Genomic DNA, 19360 nt, shown 5'->3' with positions numbered 1-19360 from the left:
TATTCTTAGGTATTTTATTCTGTTTGATGTAATTTTAAATGAGATTATTTTCTTGCTTTCTCTTTCTGGTAGTTCCTTATTAGTGTATAGAAAAGCAATAGATTTCCTTGTACTAATCTTGTATCCTACAACTTTACTGAATTCATTTGTTCTAATAGTTTTTTGGTGGAGACTTTAGGTTTTTCTGTGTATAGTATCTTATCATGTGCAGATAATGACAGTTTTCTTCCCTTCCAATCTGGATGTCTTTTCTTTACTGATGGCTGTGACTAGGGTTTACCTCCATTTTAAACAGTGCCCTTCTCTGGACTCCCAAAGCACCTGGCTGTGTCTTTGCTGTAACAGTGGTCACTGGTGTGGATTCCCCACTGCATGCCAGGTACTAAACCTGGCACTTAAAAGCTACTCAGCAGGTGGAGTAAGAAACTCCTCTAGCATGGCTCCTGGAGGCCTCAACAGGGCTATGAGCCTGTCTGGCCTTTTCACAAACATAGGAATCCAACTTCCCCAGGATTGTGCCTTCCCTAGTGAACATCAAGTTAAATCAACTACCAATACAGAAGGGAGATGGACTCACCAGTCCACAAAGCAAAGGTGATAATGGAGGTGGAAAGCCAGGTACCATTCTGAAACTTCCCATCAGTTCGCTCACTGACTCCTCACACAAGCCCTGTGCTGTTCCCCATTTACAAATGAGGAAACTGAGGCACTGGGAGGTTAAAAACCTTGCTTATTCCAAAGTCTGGCCCCAGAGTCTATCCTAACTATTATTGTGGTATAGATATCAAAATAATAATAGTGCTAGCTGGGCAGTGTGGAATGAATCTGAATTTCATCATATATAGTGCAGCTTTTTTTTAGAGAAAAAGACAGGTGAAACTTAGTGCTTAAAGCATGTCTGCAATCTTACTTAAATGCTCCACCACTAGGCAGAGCACTTTGCTTGGCTGATCTGCTGAAAAGTAAGGTACTCCTTTTATGTAAAAAGGGGAAGAGGAGGAAAATATGTATTTGTACAAATAAACCCTGAAAGAATATATACAAACTAATGAAAGCAATTACTCTGATGGAAGGGGGGAATATGGAGGGAGATACAGGTTAAAAGTAAGGTTTTTCCCATGTATATACTTTTATTTATTTATTGCACCAGGGGAACGTAAAAAGAAATTTTTTTCAATTATTTTCTAAATAAAAGCAAGTTGTTCCTTAACATGTGTTCCTTCTTTGGGTTCTCCCAAGGGCTCGCAGTGGCCAGCGCCCTGGTGGACATTTCTCAGCAGATGCCAGTAGTATACAAAGAGAAGTCAGGAGCCGTGAGAAACCGAAAACAGCAGCCCCCTGCGCAGCCTGGGACCTGCATTTGATGCTGGGGCCAGGACTCCCTGTGAGCAAGGAGTGGCGTGCCAGAGCCGTCTGCCAGGAGGGAGCAGGCAGGGAGAAGACGCGGTGTGGGGCAGAAGACTGGAAACCCTCGAATCATCCACCTCCTCTGCATGTTCACAAGCTTTCTTTGACAGTTTCTCCCATCTCTACTCCAGCATCTAACCTTTTACTTTCGTCTAGGAAATAATTGATTAATTACAGGTCTGGGGTGATCCAGTTGTTGCTGGAGGAGGCCGGTGTAGAGCGAGTGAGAGAGCTAAGAATGACACTCAGGTTCACTTGTGGAAAACTGTCCCTGGGACTGTCTCAACTGTGCAAAAAACAAAGATGTAGTGTTTACAAGTAGACATTTATCATCAGTCATTCTTGAATGTGGTCTTTTAAAAACTAGTCAGATGAATTAACTTTTCATCTGAAGCCTGCTATCTTTTTTAAAAGATGTGCTATTTATTCTTGCACGATTTAGGCAAATATCTCTCTTCCAGGGAGTAACTTTTTTTCTAGTTGAGAATTAATAATGGTCCATCTCTTTTGAATCATAAGATAGAAGGGGGCTATTTTAAATGTCAAGGTCAGCAGTGTTACTTGGAATGTAAACTAATATAATATGTAGTTTTCTGTAGCAACGTGATTAATTTAGTCTTAATCCATTTGAAGTTCTCTCTCTCTCCTTCCCTATCCTTCTCTTTCCTCTTTACCTCTCTCTGTCTCTCTGTCTCTGCCACTTGCGCGCTCTCTCTCTCTCTATCTCACACACACACACACTAAGTGCCTAGACTTTAAATAGATCTAGCAATTGGAAAGTTAGTAAGCATAAGTTTTTACATAATTGCATTCCTACATTCTTATAAAACGTGAATAGCTATCATTGGCAATCTGCTCTTTTCTAAAATCTAATTTGCAGCCAGGAAAGTTTTCTCACCCCAAGAAACATTTAACGTAGCAGGGATTGAGAGGAAAGCAGAAAGGACCTAACTGTGAACGCTCCTGTTTTTCAAAAAGGACACTATCTAAGGCATGTTCCCATGTGCCTCCCTGCCCCAGATTTGGCCTAATGTTTGCTTCAGCCCCTCTGGCCACTCCTGCCCAGGCACCACAGAGGGAGGGGCTTGCTTATGTTACATGTCTCCCTTGAGCCGAAAACAGCATGACAGCACTTGGGACCCCTTGATCAAAGAGCAGCAATTTGTTTCTGTAGCCTGTTTAAGGTGGTGGGTCATTCTTCATTCTCAGGCTGCAGGTGGAGTGCCAAGAGAGGGCCGGTCTCCTGTTGTCAGGCAGAACCTGGAGAACAGCCTGGAGCTGTCTGTCCTCTTTACCCCAGGAGGGACTCAGGCCTCCCATGCTCCCTCCTAGATTCAAGGGGTGGCTGTAGGGAGGGCAGTGAATCCTGATAAGGATGAAAAGCACATGAGAAAAACGGACAAAGAGAGAAAACCATGCCAAATGAAGTGACCAAATTGAAGTCGTGACCAAATTAAAGTGGGGTAGGGCAGTCCCTGCTCGTCTCCCCAGGCAACTGCCTGGATGTCATGTTGTCCTGTCCGTGGTGCTCTGTATTCTGGCATTATGCAGCAGCTTCCCAGGACCGCTCTCTGCTTCAAAACCCAGGAGTTCTCTAGCATTACCCTGGTGTTGGGGGCGGGGGGCGGTGTGCAGGGGTTCAGGAAGGGTAGACCTTTAGACAACAATGCTCAAGTTTGTGAATTTGGAGAAATTAATACTCAAAAGAGCAAAAACTGCAGCATTTCACCTTTATATGGAGTACCTAGAGAGAGGGAGTATTATCTGTTCCCCAACACTAACCCCTCCCATGAAGAATTGCCTGGAAAGATGTTTTCAAGGATGTTGAACCATAAAACACTGTCTGATGCACAAAACACCTCTACTTTGAGACTTGCCTCTCAAAATGCTGCTTTTTTCACATCATTGTTAAAGAGCAGACGGTTCTAGAGAAGATCCCTCCTCTTAGACGCTCCCTACATCTCTGCTCCAGATCACGGTACCCCCAGAGAGCCTGCCGTGGACTGGCCCTTCACCCTGTAATTACCAGGAGGCCATTGGAGAGGATCCTCCCACAAAGGAAGTCCTTGTTTGTTCAAAGGACTAGTGTTTGCTTGGCAAAGAAGCCTCCTCCCCATGGTAGTTCCCTGCCTTGAAATAATAAGCACCGTGTCCCATAGCCACCTGGTTTTCTTTTTTTCTAAAAGATAATGTTTATTTTTTAAAAGGAAGGAAGGAGCAAGTGAAGTTTAATTCTGCTCCAACAGTAGAGAAACAACTGAATCCAGCTGCTTCTCCTTTGCAGCCAGTAGCAAACAGCTTTCTTCAGGCTCGGGCCAGAAGAAGGGTGTGGCAGGAGAAAGAGGCACTCAGCTTAGAGCCAGTTACTGAGAGGAAGTCATCTGGAACTTCAGAGCCTGTATATAAATTAAAATAGTTATGAAAACATAGATATTGCACTTGTACATAACTATACAATAGTGTCCGAATGTTTGGACATTCAGAGTGTACATAAAACAAAAATATCTTAATGTATTTTTATTAAACATAACGGTGTCCAAGTTTGACCTAATGTGTTTTTGTGCCATATAATGAATATCCAGGCTCAGAGAAGTCCTCTCGTACAGTGATGATAAAGCCGAGAAAGGCATCCCCATTGTGCCCATGTGTTCAAATGCATCTGGGACCAATTGGATAACTTTTAAAGCAGAACTCATCTGTCAGTACACGTATGAAAATGTGGGCAGTGTGTGAAGAGGCTCGCTGGCAGCTGGAATGTCTCTGTCACTGTCATCAGCTCTGCAAGTGCATTGTAAATCTTCCTGTCAGCCTCTTGGTGCTGTGGGTAGCAGGGAAAAGACCAGTCTTATCCTGAGAAATGTTTCTCTTAGACTTAAGATACAAAGACTATACCGTAGATCTAGTCAGATTTTCAAAAAGGGGGTTTTTTCAGGCTGCATTTTGTTATGATTTTGTGTAAATTTTTGATGACCATTTCCTAGGACCATAGTTAACTATGCTGAAAACTGGGGGTGGGAGTGGGCAGCTGCTTTGTTGATAATTAGCTCCTCCTGTTTCCCCATGGAGAACCTCACCCTTGCCTCCTGCCCACCTCCTGCCCCCTTCCCATACTGTTTGGGGAGAAGTCTTTGTTTCCTTTGAGGATCACCTCTACATAATGTGGGAGGAGGTGTGGAGAGAGAGCAACCATATGCTGCCCGAGCTAACCTGGAAGAAAAGCAGCCCTGGACAGAGACTGTCAGCATAGGGAAAATACTGGAATATCAGTGGGTAAGGCCTAAGGTAACAAGAGTGGAGATGCACCAGGAAATCTGGGGCAAATGGAAAGACCAGAGTGGTGTTTTAGAAAAAGACACTTTACCTTTCAGTGCAAATCTTGCTCCTTCAATTTAGTAGAGGGTATTTAGAGAGGGGGTGGGAATGATTCAACAAATATTCACTAAGTACTTATCTGACAACCTAAGCTAACACTAGGGCAGTGACAGATGGAAAAGCAGCTCTTGAGAATTACAGCAGAATCCAGCTCCTCAAACCTGTCATCCCAGAAGACCTTTCGTTGCAGTGGTTTCTGTGAAAATTGGCCACCTGAGGACGGACCCAGGAAGGCAGAGGGTCTAGCCTTGGACCGTGCACCGGCTCTCAGCCTGAAATGTTTACTCAGTTTACCAAATGGCTCAAACCATAAAAATCACCGTCATGGTTTGTAGATAGCCAAGCCCACCAAGAGATGTTTCCCTGAGTTGTCCAAATTCATGAACACCTTCACCTGCAGGGAGATGATTTGTTGGAGAGGAAAACTGGCGCCTTCTCTTTTAAAGGCAATAATGGAATTGACTTTCAGTAACTGAATTTGTGCACAAAACATTCTAAACACTAGTGAAGCCTGTTTTGTTGAACTAATTCTGGTTCTGGAAATGTTTTATAGTTATTTACAGTTTTGTTTGGGGAGTTTTTGGTTTGGATTCAAGCTTAGTTTGTTAATATGTATAATTTAGCATATATTGCACTCATGTAAATATGGAGTAAGTATTGTAAACTATTTCATTGCTGGGGATTGTGGGTGTTATACATACATTTAGGACTGCAATTTTTTGGTATTTTTTGTATTGTAAAATAACAGCTAATTTAAGCAGGAACAAGAGAACTAAGGGAGGTCTGTGCATTTTAAAAATAAATGTGAAGAACTTGTATATAAACAGAAGTAAATACTATAATACAAACTTCCTTCTGAAATAAAAGTAGATCTGATAAAAATGTGGGTTTTGTTCTGGGTGTTTGTGTTTTGTTTCACTTATTTTTACAGTTTGGTCAACAGAACCTTAAGAAAAGGGAGAAAAGTGTTTTAAAAAGTTTGCCAGTTTTCAGACCACCTCAGAGGAAGATTTGGCATTCTGACAGAGGTGTAAATCAGCAGGTGGGCACCTCAGACACCTCTGTGCAAAACTGGGCCTTGAGGTGTGGGAGGAATCCTGAGCAGTTTGTGAGCAGATTTCCCTGTGTCCCCATCATGGTCCTCTTTGCCCTTAACACACCAGTGCTAGAGACGGAGACTGGTATGCAGGGCAGCTCTGCCCGGGCACCATCACGCCTGCGCCGGAGCCTCAGCAGCTGCCGTTGGTCATTCAGCTTCTTGTCTTCTCCTGTGTGTGCTTAGTCACTCAGTGTGTCCGACTCTCTGCGACCCCATGGACTGCAGCCCACCAGGCTTCTCTGTCCGTGGGGGTTCTGCAGGTAAGAATTCAGGACTGGGTTGCCATGCCCTCCTCCAGGGGATCTTCCCAACACAGGGATCAAACCCAGGTCTCCTACATTGCAAGCAGATTCTTTACCAACGGAACCACCAGGGAAGCCCTGTCCTCTCGGGCTCCTGCTAAATCTCAAGCAGATAGATTTAGTCCTCCACGGCCACAGCATTGTCATTGATCTTGAATTTTGATGAAGGTATATGTCCACCCACAAACTTGTCTGTACGCCTTCTGTACCTCCAGCCCCACTTTATGCATCTCCTGCCCTCAGAAGAGGTTCAGAACAGTCCATTTCAGTGCCCTGATGCTGAGTTCAAAAGGTCTAGAAGTACCTTTGACTGATTCATGTTGATGTATGGCAGAAACCAGCACAATATTATAAAGTAGTTATCCTCCAATTAAGAAAAAAAATCAAACTAGGAGTTGGATTTTTTCATCGGGATTGCGGTTTGCCCTGAAATATGTCAGGTATGTATACAACTATTTGTGCAGAATGTCTGAGAATTTGAGATTTTGTGTAAAGTCTGTGCCGTCATCTTATGTTCTCTCTTGTTTTGTTTTTTTAACCAAAGGAACTGAAACGTAGTGCAAATAAATCACACTTTTGCATATTAAAAGAAAAAAGGTCTAGAAGGATAAAATCGGCATGAAACAAGTTGAGAGTCCAGAAGAAGCACAAGGAAATGCTATGGTTCATACAGGGGAGGGTGGGTGAGGCACCAGGTCCAGGCCAGGAGACTGGAGGAGGCCTGCCTACCAGCGCTTGGGTCTGAGCCAGGGTGGGAAACAGCTGAACTGCAAGCCACTGATGAGTTAGGGAGGACCTTGGAACTGTCTTGGGGCAGGTTGTGGGAGCCACCAGCTGTTTCTGACTGGCCCAAAACCTGTGATTGAGTGATGATGTGGTAGTTTGCCACAGCATCAGCAGCATCTCTGCCTTCTTACAGTTAGGTCAGGGCCATCAACTGGGCTTTAGCCAAGAAATTTTGGAAGAAGTTCCAAACTTGGCACACAACCATGGTCACAAAGACATTGGAGGTAAATAAAGGCCCACGTCACCACTTAGAGGCAAGCCACCAGACTAGCAAGAGCTGTGTGCTGTGTGTGTGGGTTGCGTTCATTTTTTTTAAGGTCAGGCTAGTGGTTTCCTTGGGGCCTCCCTGGTGGCTCGGTGGTCAAGAATCATGCCTGCCAATGCAGGAGACACAGGTTAAATCCCCGGTCTGGGAAGACCTGGAGAAGGAAATGGCTGCCCACTCTAGTATTCTTGCCTGGAAAATTCCATGTAGCCTGGTGGGCTACAGTCCTTGGAGTCACAGAGTCAGACACAACTGAGCGACTGAACGCACATTCACAAGGTATGTGGCATTAGCGTAGCGGCCAGGCAGCAGGCAATGAGAAAACACACATCAGTCAGGACAGCTGGGGATCCCTGTCGGGCAATGGCAGAGCAGCTGATACGGCTCTGATGTTGGATAACTTGTAAAAGCAAACTGTGTCTACTGAGTTTTTGTTCAAGTGGAAGAAGGTGTGAAAAAGCAGAAATGTGGTATGTGTTGATTGTTACTGGCTGTTCTGGCATGACAGAGTTGAGTTCAAGAAAAAAATTGGCCAGTTTACAAGCAGAAGTAAAGGGGGTGGAGAACCCTGAAATCCAGGGTCCTGCAGTGTTGGAAAAGCCAAATAGTCTTGCTTCTAGTCTCTAAACACCAAAGTGTGCTTATGATCAAAAACGGCTCAGGAAGACAGTGACTCAGCCTCTGAGCAAGAATCAGATAGAGGGTGTGGTGGTCTTCCTGCTTGAGCCTCATAACCTCAAGGCCATCATCTTCAGGGGGGATCATGTGGGTAAGCAAAGAAATAATGCCAACCTGAGTACTGTGCTCAAGAAAGAACCAGAAATGCTGTCATTGCCACTGGACCTGCCTGGTAAATAAAGAAAATGTGTAGGTTTCTGAGGGAATTATTTTACCAAGGAAAGCATTGTCCAGTCACTAAGTTGTGTCCGACTCTGCAACCCCATGGACTGTAACCCACCAAGCTCCTGTGTCCATAGAATTTTCCAGGCAAGAATACTGGAGTGGGCTGCCATTTCCCACTCCAGGAGATCTTCCCAGACTGGGGATTGAACCTGTGTCTCCTGCATTGGCAAGCGGATTCTTTACCACAGAGCCACCAGGGAAGCCCCAAGGAAACCAATAGCCTGACCCTAAAAAAATGAAAACCACCAACACTATGACTATTGAAAGTCTAATTAAGACTGCAGTGTGTCAGCCATCCTCCTCCTGCCCATCCTGCCACTGTGTATTCACCCAGGCACTGTGTGGGGACCAGGGACTTAACAGTGAACAAGGCAGATAAAACCTGTCCTGGTGGAGTCTACAGTCCAGTGGGGGACACAAAGACAATGCCAGGTAATGAGTTCTGTGAGAAAGGCTGGGGAAAGGTTGGGGTAGAAAGTGTGGGGGGGTGGGGATGAGTCGCTGGGGCAGGTATCAGCTGGGCAGAGCTGAATGAAGAAGGGAGCTGGCACGTGGATGTCGGGAGAAGAGCTTTCAAGTAGAGGGAACAGCAGATGCAGAGAGGCCCAGAGGAGGCAACAAGCCTGCTGGGGGCCTGCACAGTGGCAAGACACGGGGCTTGGGGGAGCAATGGGCCCAAAAGCAGCAGTAGGAGTCAGCGTAACCTGGTCCTGCAGGACAGTAGTTCTCAGTGGGTGTAGGACTGCCCCCTAGGGGGCATCTTGGAAAGAGGTGGGGCAGTCTGATCATTGCTTTCAAGGGGCAGTGCTACTGTGATTTAGCAGGTGGCCCTGAAGGTGGACCATCATCCTGTGACATGCAGGACTGTCCTACCCAACAAGGAACTGACCCGCGTCCCACCCAAGTTTCAAACGTCTTGGATATTTGTGTAGAGGGGAAAAAGTCTGTTTCTAATTATTTTAGTGTACACTCCCTGCAGCCCTGTGTCACTAGCTGTGGGACATGCCTGGCACGAATTCTCTTCCATTCTATGTTCCCAACACAGAGACGGGATAAGCTGAGACAGTCCTGATGACTGAAGTTGTTGCCCCAGGAGCTGGGGCTCCACCTTGGCTGCTGGGGCCCATTTTCATGCCCTGTAGGCCCTTCCTCCTCCGCTGCTTATTCCCAGTCCCTTGAGGGCTTAGGTTCTGAGGTTTTGTGTGTATTTTATCTTCTTGTGTGGGCATGTGGGCATCTTCTCATCTTAATTTTCGTCTGTATCTTCTGCCTTGCGGGGCACTCTTTCTGCCCCCTTCTGATGTCTGTGTCAGAAGCTTTCTCTATCTCTTTTATATTTGAATAAAACTTTATTACACAAAAGCTCTGAGCGATCAAGCCTCGTCACTGGCCCTGGATTGAATTCTCCTCCGGAGGCCAAGAATCCCGGAGTCTTTCGTGGTTCAGTAGCAACCTTTTATCTTGGAGGCTTGTCCAGGATTCTTCAGGAAAAGGTAAGGATGCTTGGAGCTCTAGTTCTTTGTTCTCCTAGCAAGTATGTTTCCTGCTGTACTGTACTAACTACAGTGTGCTTGTGTGAATGAATGACTCGCCCTGCTCCAAGCAAGTGAGGAGCCCTACTCTGCGGTTCTGCGGTGACCTCATACCGCTTATGGCAGAAACTCTGTCGGGGGTCGGAGAAGGCCATGGCAACCCACTCCAGTACTCTTGCCTGGAAAATCCCATGGACGGAGGAGCCTTGTAGGCTGCAGTCCATGGGGTCACTAGGGAGTTCACTTTCATGCATCGGAGAAGGAAATGGCAACCCACTCCACTGTTCTTGCCTAAAGAATCCCAGGGACGGGGGAGCCTGGTGGGCTGCCGTCTATGGGGTCGCACAGAGTCGGACACGACTGAAGTGACTTAGCAGCAGCAGCAGCAGCTGTTGGGGGTTTATACCAACCTGCCAATGGACTTCCCTGGTGGCTCAGATGGTAAAGTATCTGCCTGCAATGCGGGAGACCCGGGTTTAATCCCTGGGTCAGGAAGATCTCCTGGAGAAGAAATGGCAACCCACTCCGGTATTCTTGCCTGGAAAATCCCATGGATGGAGGAACCTGGTAGCTTACAGCCATGGGGTCGCAAAGAGTCAGACACGACTGAGCAACTTCACTTTCACTTTCATTTTCTGCCTTGGACTGGAGGCTCCTTTGGGTGTGAGGTGACGTGTCCCTGGCAGAACAGCTTGCTGAGACATCTTTCAACGCAGACCTTCCCAGGCCTGCAACCCAGCAAGGCAGGGCGATGTTCTGTCTCCCTTCACATGCGTGCCAGGCTCACTGGCAAGTTGCTGACCAGCTGGGGGCACCTCTCATGTAGCCCTGCCTGCCTCTTCCCTCCTGGCCTTCCGGAAATTTCACCCACCAGTGTCCATCCTTCCCGTAGAGATAAGCCAGTTCTGAGTTTGGCCACACCTGACTAAACCGGGGTGGGCGGCGGGAGGAGGGGGGCAGTGAACAGCTTCGTATTAACCTTGCAACTTAAGACAACAAGCCTGAGCGAGCATTCATGAACCGTGAAGTTTCCACCCATAAATCCATGGGTGCTTCCAGCACCTGTCTTTCTGCCTGCTTCCATCCCCAGCCACCTGTCGGCTAAAGGCTCAGTGTTGACAACAGCTAACAGAGACCCAGTCATAGGGATGAGGCCAGGCCCAGGACTGCAGTTCCCAGAACGCGTGTGAAAGTGTGACAGGAAGCAGGCTACCCGTCAGGACACAAAGGCCGATACTCAGATGTGGCGCAAGGCAGGACCCTTCTCTGGTTGTAGGGGCCGCAGCTGGACTCAGCTTTGAGGTGTTTGGCCAGACTTAACACCATGTTATGAGCCAGGACCTTTTTATATGGAAGTGACAGAAACCAAACTCTGACCACCTAAGACAACTCTACTAGTTTCCCGAAGCTGCTATAACAAATTACCTAATCTTGGTGGCTTTAAATGACAGAAATTTATTCTCACAATTCTGAAGGCCTAAAGTCCAAAATCATGCTGTGAGCAGAGCTGCACTGCTCCCAGCTCCAGAGCAGAAGCTCTAGAGGAGAATCTGCTCCTGGCCTCCTCTAGGTGGCTGCCCACATTCCTTGGCTTGTGACCACCTCACTCTTGTCTTTGCCTGTGTCTTCACAGCACCCTCTCTTCTGTGTGTATATCTAACCTCCTTGTGCCTTTCTTTAACAAAGGTGCACATAACTGCATTTATGGCTCCCTCTGATAATCCAGGATAAGTGCCTCCTCTCACTATCCTTAACTCAATCATATCTTTTGTCACAGAAGGTAATATTCACTCTTTCTGCCTACATATAAGGTAACGTTCACAGGTCCCAAAGATTAGGATGAGGACATATTTTTGGAACCACCGTTCAGCCCATTACAACAACAAAACCCTAGGAAAGTCAACAGCCCCAGAAGTGGCAAGATGATAGCCTCTGCAAGTCACAGGGCCTAGTCCCTCCTTTTGGCTTCTGTCTCCAGGGAGGCTAGTTCCAGGCCCCAGACAGCCTCAGCCTACCCACAGGAACATTCACTCTGGTGAAAAAAAAAAATAGAGAGCCAGGCATGGGAGCCCTATGAACTTTCATTCTCCCTTTGCACCCAGTAAGGAAGCCTACTTTACCTTGCACACTGTCTGATGTTGAAGAGGCTCCATTTAATTAAACCCCATGCCTTGGTTGGAAAGAAGTACTGAAGGAAGACAGCCAGGTGCCATGCAACAATTTTGCTATTTTCCACTAAGTTCCATTCACTTTTATCTTCCCAATCTTTTGAAAGACATGAATCTTTTGAAAGGTATATGCCTATATGTGGGTGCTAAGTCGCTTCAGTTGTGTCCAACTCTTTGCAACCCTATGGACTGTAGCCCAGTAGGCTCCTCTGTCTATGGGATTCTCCATGCAAGAATACTGGAGTGGGTTGCCATGCCCTCCTCCAGGGGATCTTCCCAACCCAGAGATCGAACCTATGTCTCTTATTTCCTCCTGCATTTGCAGGTGGGTTCTTTACTGCTAGCACCACCTGGGGAAGCCCATATGCCTATGTGTATGTACGTGTTCAGTCACTCAGTCGTGTCTGGCTCTTTGCGACCCCATGGACTGTAGCCTGCCAGGCTCCTCTCTCCATCAGGATTTCCCAGGCAAGAATACTGGAGTGGGTTACCATACCCATCTCCAGGGGATCTTCCCAACCCACGGATTGAACCCAGGTCTCCCACATTGCAGGTGGATTCTTTACCATCTGAGCCACCAGGGAAAGCCCAAGGATACTGGAAAAGGTAGCCTATCCCTTCTCTAGGGGATCCCATATGCCCATATTTCACTCTAATTATCTTAGTAAAAAATGGAAGTAGTAGAGTTTAGGACTTCCCTGGTGGCTCAGACAATAAAGAATCTGCCTGCAATGCAGGAGACCCAGCTTCAATCCCTGGGTCAGGAAGAGCCCCTGGAGAAGTGAATGGCTTACCCACTCCAGCATTCTTGCCTGAAGAATTCCATGGACAGAGGAACCTGGTGGGCTACAGTTCCTGGGGTCACAAAGAGATATGACTGAGTGACTAACGTTTTCAGTAGAGTTTAACACACTCTCACATAAAGTAAATCACTTAGTGGGTATTTAATCTGCACTTGGGCTACCATACAATGGTGGTAAACAGGGCAAGGCAATGCTTTCACTTGCCTAGCCACGCCCGCTCCAGATGTCCATTCCCTCACAGGTGTAGGTACCTGAGAACTTCTTTATGAAGTGGTGACAGGGTAGACTCTGAGCTTTGCTCCGTCCAACATCCCTCCTTTTTCCCATTGAAAAATGTCCTACCCCTTCTTGGCGGGTGATCTTGGTGGACTGATGTCACTCTCTAGGCCACAAATACTGGGAAAGAGAAGTGCCTTTCTCTGCTGAGAGTGCTGAAGAAGAGACCATAGATCCGGGGCTGCTGGTAACATCCTGTGGTGAGAGCCTGTCTGGCTTCAGAGTGGAGCAGAGATCAGCAGGAGCAACATCATCTGAACCCCTAGAGACAGCTGTGCCTGAAGCCCAAGCCAGTCTGAGCTGTGTTTGGTTCCAGTCAGGGGAGTACTGGCTGAAGGCGGTAGGCTGTTTGACAGCTGCCCCATGTAGTGTCTGTGGGTTTGGTATGAGTTGCTAACTACACAGTCTTAGAGCCAGTGGCTCTTTTTCTGGTCAGGACAGCCCCAGGCCTGGGCTTCAGTGTGGTCTGTACCTAACCCCCGTGTCTTTGGTCAGGTTCTCCAGAAATGGAGCCCAAGGCAGGGATTCTCAGACCATGATTTATTGGAGGGAGTGCCCTCAGGGGAACCTCTACAGGAGGGAGCAGGAGTGGGCAGGGGAAGGAGCTAAACTAGGATGGGATCCAGCTAGGATCAGCTGGGATCCAGCCTCAGCCTAAAATCCCAGGGAACTCTGAAGCATGACTGGCACACACAGCTGTCCCCAAGGCACGCAGGCCAGGCCTCTGAATTCCTGCCTCAGTCATTGGCCACTGTCCACCTCTGTGAATAGAGTGTAACCTTTCAGGTATCTCTTCTAGAGAAGTGGGCAGCTGTGAGCTGTGTTAGCAGCCAACATCCCAGGCAGCTTGGGGATGGGTTGCACTATCCCAGAGAGGGCTGAGCAAGGCACCAAAAACTTCCACTCCAAACTATCTTCTGGCCCCTGCCAAATTCCAACCAGGTTTGAGATGGAGCAGCCCAGAGACACAGAAAATAATCAGGAGTCCCCAGATTTTTGAGGAAAGCTTAGTACCTTGCTCCCATAGTTCTGCCCTCTCCCAGAACTCCTCCACAGAACTATAGATGTGGAGAACTACAGAACACAATGCCCTTAGCATCCACTGGGTCCACATTGGCCACACACTGTGTATTAAACCCTTCTGATAAATTTCCCTCTGCTGCAGGGAAGAATTTGACTCTCCACATGGACAGAAACCAATTACACAGGAAAAAAACAAAACAAAACACCATTACTCCTTCTTTCCAGTGTCCGTCAGGGTAGGGTTCTGAGTGTACTGAGGTGGAGGGCTGCCCTAAGTGAGCACAGCGGGTGATCCTGGGGCTCCTAGGCACCCCATAGGTGGAAGTGTGTCAACCAGGGCCTATATTTAGCTGCAAATAACAGACACCTGGGGATAAGCAGTTTAAACAAATGAGACACATCATTTTTCTCACAGAGTAGAGCTCAGAGGAAGGCAGACAGGCTGGTGTGCCACACTGTCACGTGGTTCCTCTTCCAAGATGGTGCCCATGTTCCCAGGCATCGCCTCCAAGTTCTGGGCAAGAAGAGGGAAGAGCTGAGGCCAGAGGCTGAAGGGCCCCAGTCAGGAAGTTTGTTCCTTTTTAAAGAGCTCTCCTGGAAGCCTTATCTGTGAATTTCACTCACTGGCTAGAACTGTGTCACCGACCACCCCCTAACTGCAAGGGAAATGTAGTTTCTTTATCTGATGGCTAGCAGAGAATGAAAGAATAAACAAGTAACCAAAATCCCTGGCACTAGACCTGATATTTGATTCAGTTCAGCATCCACAGGTCCTGAGAAGATGATGCCTGGAGAGGTTCTGAGGCCATCCAAGGCCAGCAGAGGCACACCCTGTAGCTGACCTTGGTCTCCCGGCTCCCAGAACATAGATCACATGACAACAGGGCCAGTCTCAGCGCACATGGTTTATTGAGTTATGGATGTCAGTCCTAGTGTTAGGCTGAACCACAGGGAAGATGGCTATATGGCCAGTGCAATGCAGGGAACTGGATTCTCACTCAACGTGGTGTCCAACAAGCAGCACATCAAGGACAGGAAGCAATCTGCCAATGTTAGTTATGGGGTGCAGGTGTTTATCATGATGGGTGGTGCCTAACTAGGAGGATGCCATAAAATGCTGCAGTAGCAGAGGGAAGTTTTGCCTACAAGTCTGTTCAGATGTATGCCTTACAGCATGATAGAAAGTGTCCAGATCTGCAAAGAGCAGTAGAGCAAGAGCAGTGGGCCAGCTTAACAGACAAGCCAGTCCCTTTTCAGTGGGGCAGCAGGCCACTGATGAGGCCCAATATCCCAGGCAGGGTGGGACAGTTGTCCAAGGTCTGCTGTCCAAGTCAGAACAGGGACTGGAGAGCCAGAACAAGAAGCATGGAGAGCAGGGAGCTCCCCTCCAGGGATGCATCTGCAGTAGACACCTTGGCAGGTGGGAGCAGAGTGTGGACCTGAGAGAGAAGCCGGGTTCTGCTCTCTGCCACCCCCACCCTCCCAGGGCATTCATGCCTCCAACTAGGCCCACTTGCCATGGAAGGAGGCAGTGCAGGGGCTGCCAGCTCACCAGCCCCTGTCTGCACCTACCTGCAGGAGACTCTGCTCAGGGTCCTGGTGGGAGTCCAGTTGGTTACGCAGGATTGGGGGCCACCCACCATCAAAGGTCTGTATGGCACTCTCTGTGGAGGGATGCAGGGTGGGCTTGGCTGAGAAAACCTAGCACAGGGCCCAGCTCCTCAAGGCCAAACTGAGGCCCTTGGCATCCTGCATGGGTCCTCCCCAGGCAGATGTGGGAAGAGAGGCTTTCGGGATGGACGATGCTAAACACAGCTGTGTTAAGAGTGCCTTACAAACTGCAGTCTTCTCTCCTTACGGAAGCATGACAATCATCACCCCCATTTTACAGATGAACATAAAAAGGCTTAGAGGAGTTAACTAACTCTCAGCTAGTAAGTGGCAGGGTTAGGCTTCAAACTTAGATTCCCTAACTCCTAGACTGGTCAGCGAACCACCCAGCTATTCAGACTCGAAAGGCAAGACTATTAATGGGGGGAGTTGGCTGTGTCTGGAGGATGGAACCTCCTCAGAAGTGGCCGAAGCAAGGAAGTGGGTCTGCGTGGCTTCCGCCACGGGCCTCAGTTTGCTCACCGCCCAGCCAGGGACCTTGGGATGCGGCAGTAAGGGCCGACTGGAGTCCTGCCCCTCCCGGGCCCCGCCCCTCCCGGGCCCCTCACCCAAGCAGCGGTTCCTCGTAAAGAGCCCCCGGAAGACTTCGCACTCCTCACGCCGATTTCCGCTGGCTCTGCAGTCGCACCAGGGCTCCACGCGCGCGCTTGCGTTGTCCACGTAGTTGGGCGTGATGGCTGTGCCTGGCGAGACCCCGAAAGCAGGGTAATCGGCCCATCCGGGCGGAGGCATCCCCGGGAGATCCCCTCCGGGCGGTGCATACCCACGAGGCCGGCGTAGGCGCGCAGGCAGCTGGGGGCCTGGTCCCGGAGGCAGCCGTCAGGGCTGCTGGCTGTGGTCGCGCAGGAGGCCTGGAAGGCCAGGAGGCGGGGCCTGCGCCGCGCGGCCGGAAGGCGGTGAGTGGGCGACACGTGGCTCGGACCCAGCCCGCGCGTCCCGCCCCCTCCCTCTACTCCACCTGCTCCGGCACCTGCAGATCCGGCTGTGCTCGCAGGCGTCTAAGGGCCCGAGGCAGGAAGGTGGCGCTGGGCCAGGCCCTGAGAAAGCGCAGGAGGGCACGAAGGTCTGGCGCCGACGCTCTGCGCACGCGGGGCCGCCGCAAGGGCAGAAGAGCAGTGCGTGGGTAAGCGCGGGCGGCCCGCGGGCGAAGAAGTGGCGCAGGGCGCGGCGGCAGCGGGCGCGGGGGCAGCCCCCCGGCGCGGCGCGACCCAAGCACTGCGCCACGTACGCGGTGCGCAGCCGATGGCACCGCTCGTCGGAGGTGCACGCGTCGGCCGCGTCCACGCATGGATTCGGTGCTACAGAGCTCCGCGATCCTGTTGGAGAGGCGGGTAGGCTGCGGTTGTTGGCGTGCCCCGCCCCGACCCCGACACACACACACTTCACCCCCGCCTCTGGGTCAGGGCCTCAGAAGATGCGGAATGCTCAGAACTCGAGGTGGGCAGAATGTGATCCAGAGGCGTTAGCGACTGGCACTGACTGGCCTACCGTTGCGGGGATGGGCAGCGACGGCCTCTGGGCATTCCTGCAGCACGTCTGCGGTGGATGCGGAGCGTCGAGGCTGGGCCTGGCTGGCCTCCCCCGAAAGCTGAGACCCACCCTCCCCAGGCGCCACCCCTCACCCATCCAAAGAGGGGTCCTTGAGATTCTTCCCATTGTCCTGGGCCCCACCTGACACGGAAAACAGCAGGGCTTCTGGGGACCTGGCTAATGGAGACGTATCAGAATGGCACGGAGGTCCAGAGGTTAAGAGGATCCCACATGCCCCAGAGCAGCTGTGTCTCGAGCGCCGGAGCCGCAGTTGCTGAGCCCCTGAGCGCACTAGAGCGTATGCTCCGCAATAAGAGAGGCCTGCCCTCGGCAACTAGAGAAAGCTCCCGGCACAGCAAATAAGACCCAGCGCAGCCAAAAATAAATCATAAAAATAGAATTAATGTAAAGACATGGCACTGAGCACAGTGGCTGCTCCTCTTCCTTTTTTTGACATGCCGGGACGCCTGACTTGTCAGATGCCCCTCCTTTCCCTTCTCCCTTGGAGACCCTTGGAGTGACCTATAGTTTTCTGGTTCCCTTCCTTCTTGACCGTCTCTAGCGCATCCTCCTGCCTCTGCATCTTCCCCCGCCATCCTCTTCTACTGCTCCCTTCTTACCCATCTAACCAGTGCTGCCCCATCTGGATGGACTTTGGCTTCTCCCTGGCCTCTCTCCTCTCCACCAGCCAAGTAAAAGAGGGATTCCTGGCAAGGGCTCAGGTACTGGAGCCATTTAGTCCTGGCTGTGGGGTGTGGATTCGAGAGAAGTCCCAGATGGCAGGCCATGGGGCTCAGTCCTTAGCCATAGGGCACTCCACTGTGGACAGAGAGTGTGCCTGGCACAGCCCAGTCACATACCAGGGGTCTGTTAGGCAGAGGGTGAGCTTTGTCTGAAAGTGCCATGGGCACTAAGTGCCATGGGCATCTATATCCAGCCAGGGACTTCTCTGGTGGTCCAGTGGATAAGAATCCATCTGCCAGTGCAGGGTACAAGGGTTCAATCCCTGGTCCGAAAAGATTGCACCTGCCACAATTACTGAGCCCGTGCACCACAAGAGAAGAGTAGCCCCTACTCGCCACAACTAGAGAAAGCCTGCACGTGGCAACAGAGACCCAGCACAACCAAAAACAAATAAAATTTTTTAAATAAAAATCAATCCAGCCAAGCTAGAGTCTCTGCAGGAATTTGGCAGCCCCTTCCCCCTAGAGCACCAAAACCAGGCTACCCCTGCCCCTCGGTTCTCTCTGCTTCCAGGAGCCTTCCTCAGATGAGAAGCCTTCGGGCCCCAGAGTCTGAGGGAAGTTTCCCAGCCTGGCTCAGCACCCATTTATTTCCGAGTGTGTGTGTGTGTGTGTAGTGGGGTATTTCCTACCTCCGATCTGGGAGCAGGGCCCCCTCTGACATTGGTCTTTCCTTTCTCTCTCCTCTGCCCCACTCCAAGCTCCTTCCCTTCCTTCCAGGACTTCAGAGCAGCAGACACACATTGCCTTTCTCTCCCAGCCAAGCCTTCACATCCCAAGGCCTCGGCCACACACATCAGCTCCTAGTGTCTCCTATGGTCTTGGTGCCATTTCTGTTCTTTGCTTACCTGTTTCCCTCCACCAGGAGCACCCCTCAAAATAGCACATCTCAGCTCCAAGGTCTCCTTCACCTTCTCCATTCTCCCCACCCTACACCACCTGGTAAAGTGACCCCCTCCCTCCATGATGCCCTAAGTTGAGGAGGGATAGTCCAGGTGGTTGGAACAGCAGATGCATGGCATGGAGACATTGAGGATGCAAGGCAAGGAATCAGTGTGAAGTTGCAAGACTGAAGGTGGAGGGCTGGGCCTGGGAGAAGGGTAATAGAGGTGGGAGGGCAGGCAATAGAAAAAAGAAAGTTCCTGGGGCAAAGTTAGCAAGGCAAGATTTGGGAGGCCATGGCTCCATGGGACCCAAAAGCTGGAGGCAGGGTGCTGTTTGTGTGTCCTCAAACCTCGAGCACAGGTGGAACACTGGTGCCTCTTCCTGCATTTTGGCTTTTCCTAGGATCACCTTCTTGTGCGCCCACCTTTTTCTTGAGGATTAAGGAGGATCAGGGACGGAGAAGCTAAGGTTCAGAGGTCTGGGGGGAGGCAGCCACTCACCTAGAAGCAGTAGCAACAGCAGTGCAGTTACCAAGCAGCTGGCCATGCTGGGCAGCAAACAGGAGCAGACGACTGGAGACAGAGCCCCTGTCAGA

The 19360-nt window shown here is 49.9% G+C and overlaps 2 protein-coding genes across 2 annotated transcripts in view; one reads left to right on the top strand and one right to left on the bottom strand.

Annotated features, from left to right (window-relative positions):
• The window catches only part of ATRN (attractin), a 187714-nt gene extending 182051 nt beyond the window's left edge, over window positions 1-5663 (top strand). Inside the window, exon 29 of the mRNA XM_061126711.1 lies at window positions 1240-5663. Within this exon, the coding sequence (XP_060982694.1) occupies window positions 1240-1364 (125 nt within the window). The 3' untranslated portion in view covers window positions 1365-5663. The remainder of the gene's footprint in view (window positions 1-1239) is intronic.
• Window positions 5664-14829: 9166 nt separating this feature from the next.
• On the bottom strand, window positions 14830-19311 carry GFRA4 (GDNF family receptor alpha 4). The gene is made up of 7 exons (XM_061125668.1): window positions 19266-19311; window positions 17096-17143; window positions 16578-16923; window positions 16371-16480; window positions 16156-16290; window positions 15509-15600; window positions 14830-15348 (listed from the first exon to the last, which is right to left on the bottom strand). Exons 1-7 carry the CDS (start codon window positions 19309-19311, stop codon window positions 15268-15270), a joined length of 858 nt encoding a protein of 285 aa, XP_060981651.1. The 3' UTR covers window positions 14830-15267.
• Between the last annotated feature and the right edge of the window lie 49 nt (window positions 19312-19360).

The sequence above is a fragment of the Dama dama genome, chromosome 23, assembly GCF_033118175.1.
Source record: "Dama dama isolate Ldn47 chromosome 23, ASM3311817v1, whole genome shotgun sequence".
NCBI classification, from domain to species: domain Eukaryota; kingdom Metazoa; phylum Chordata; class Mammalia; order Artiodactyla; family Cervidae; genus Dama; species Dama dama.
Note: the sequence above shows the minus strand (reverse complement) of the source record. Positions and strands in the feature narration are given on the sequence as shown.

Bases quoted from the DNA above. Each gene is read 5' to 3' on its own strand.
- GFRA4 (XM_061125668.1), bottom strand. From the start codon at position 19,311: ATGGCCAGCTGCTTGGTAACTGCACTGCTGTTGCTACTGCTTCTAG. The intron at 17,144-19,265 runs GTGAGTGGCTGC...CATCCACCGCAG, and splicing joins GCTGTTGCTACTGCTTCTAG to ACGTGCTGCAGGAATGCCCA. The intron at 16,291-16,370 runs GTATGCACCGCC...GGGTCTCGCCAG, and splicing joins CGCCTACGCCGGCCTCGTGG to GCACAGCCATCACGCCCAAC.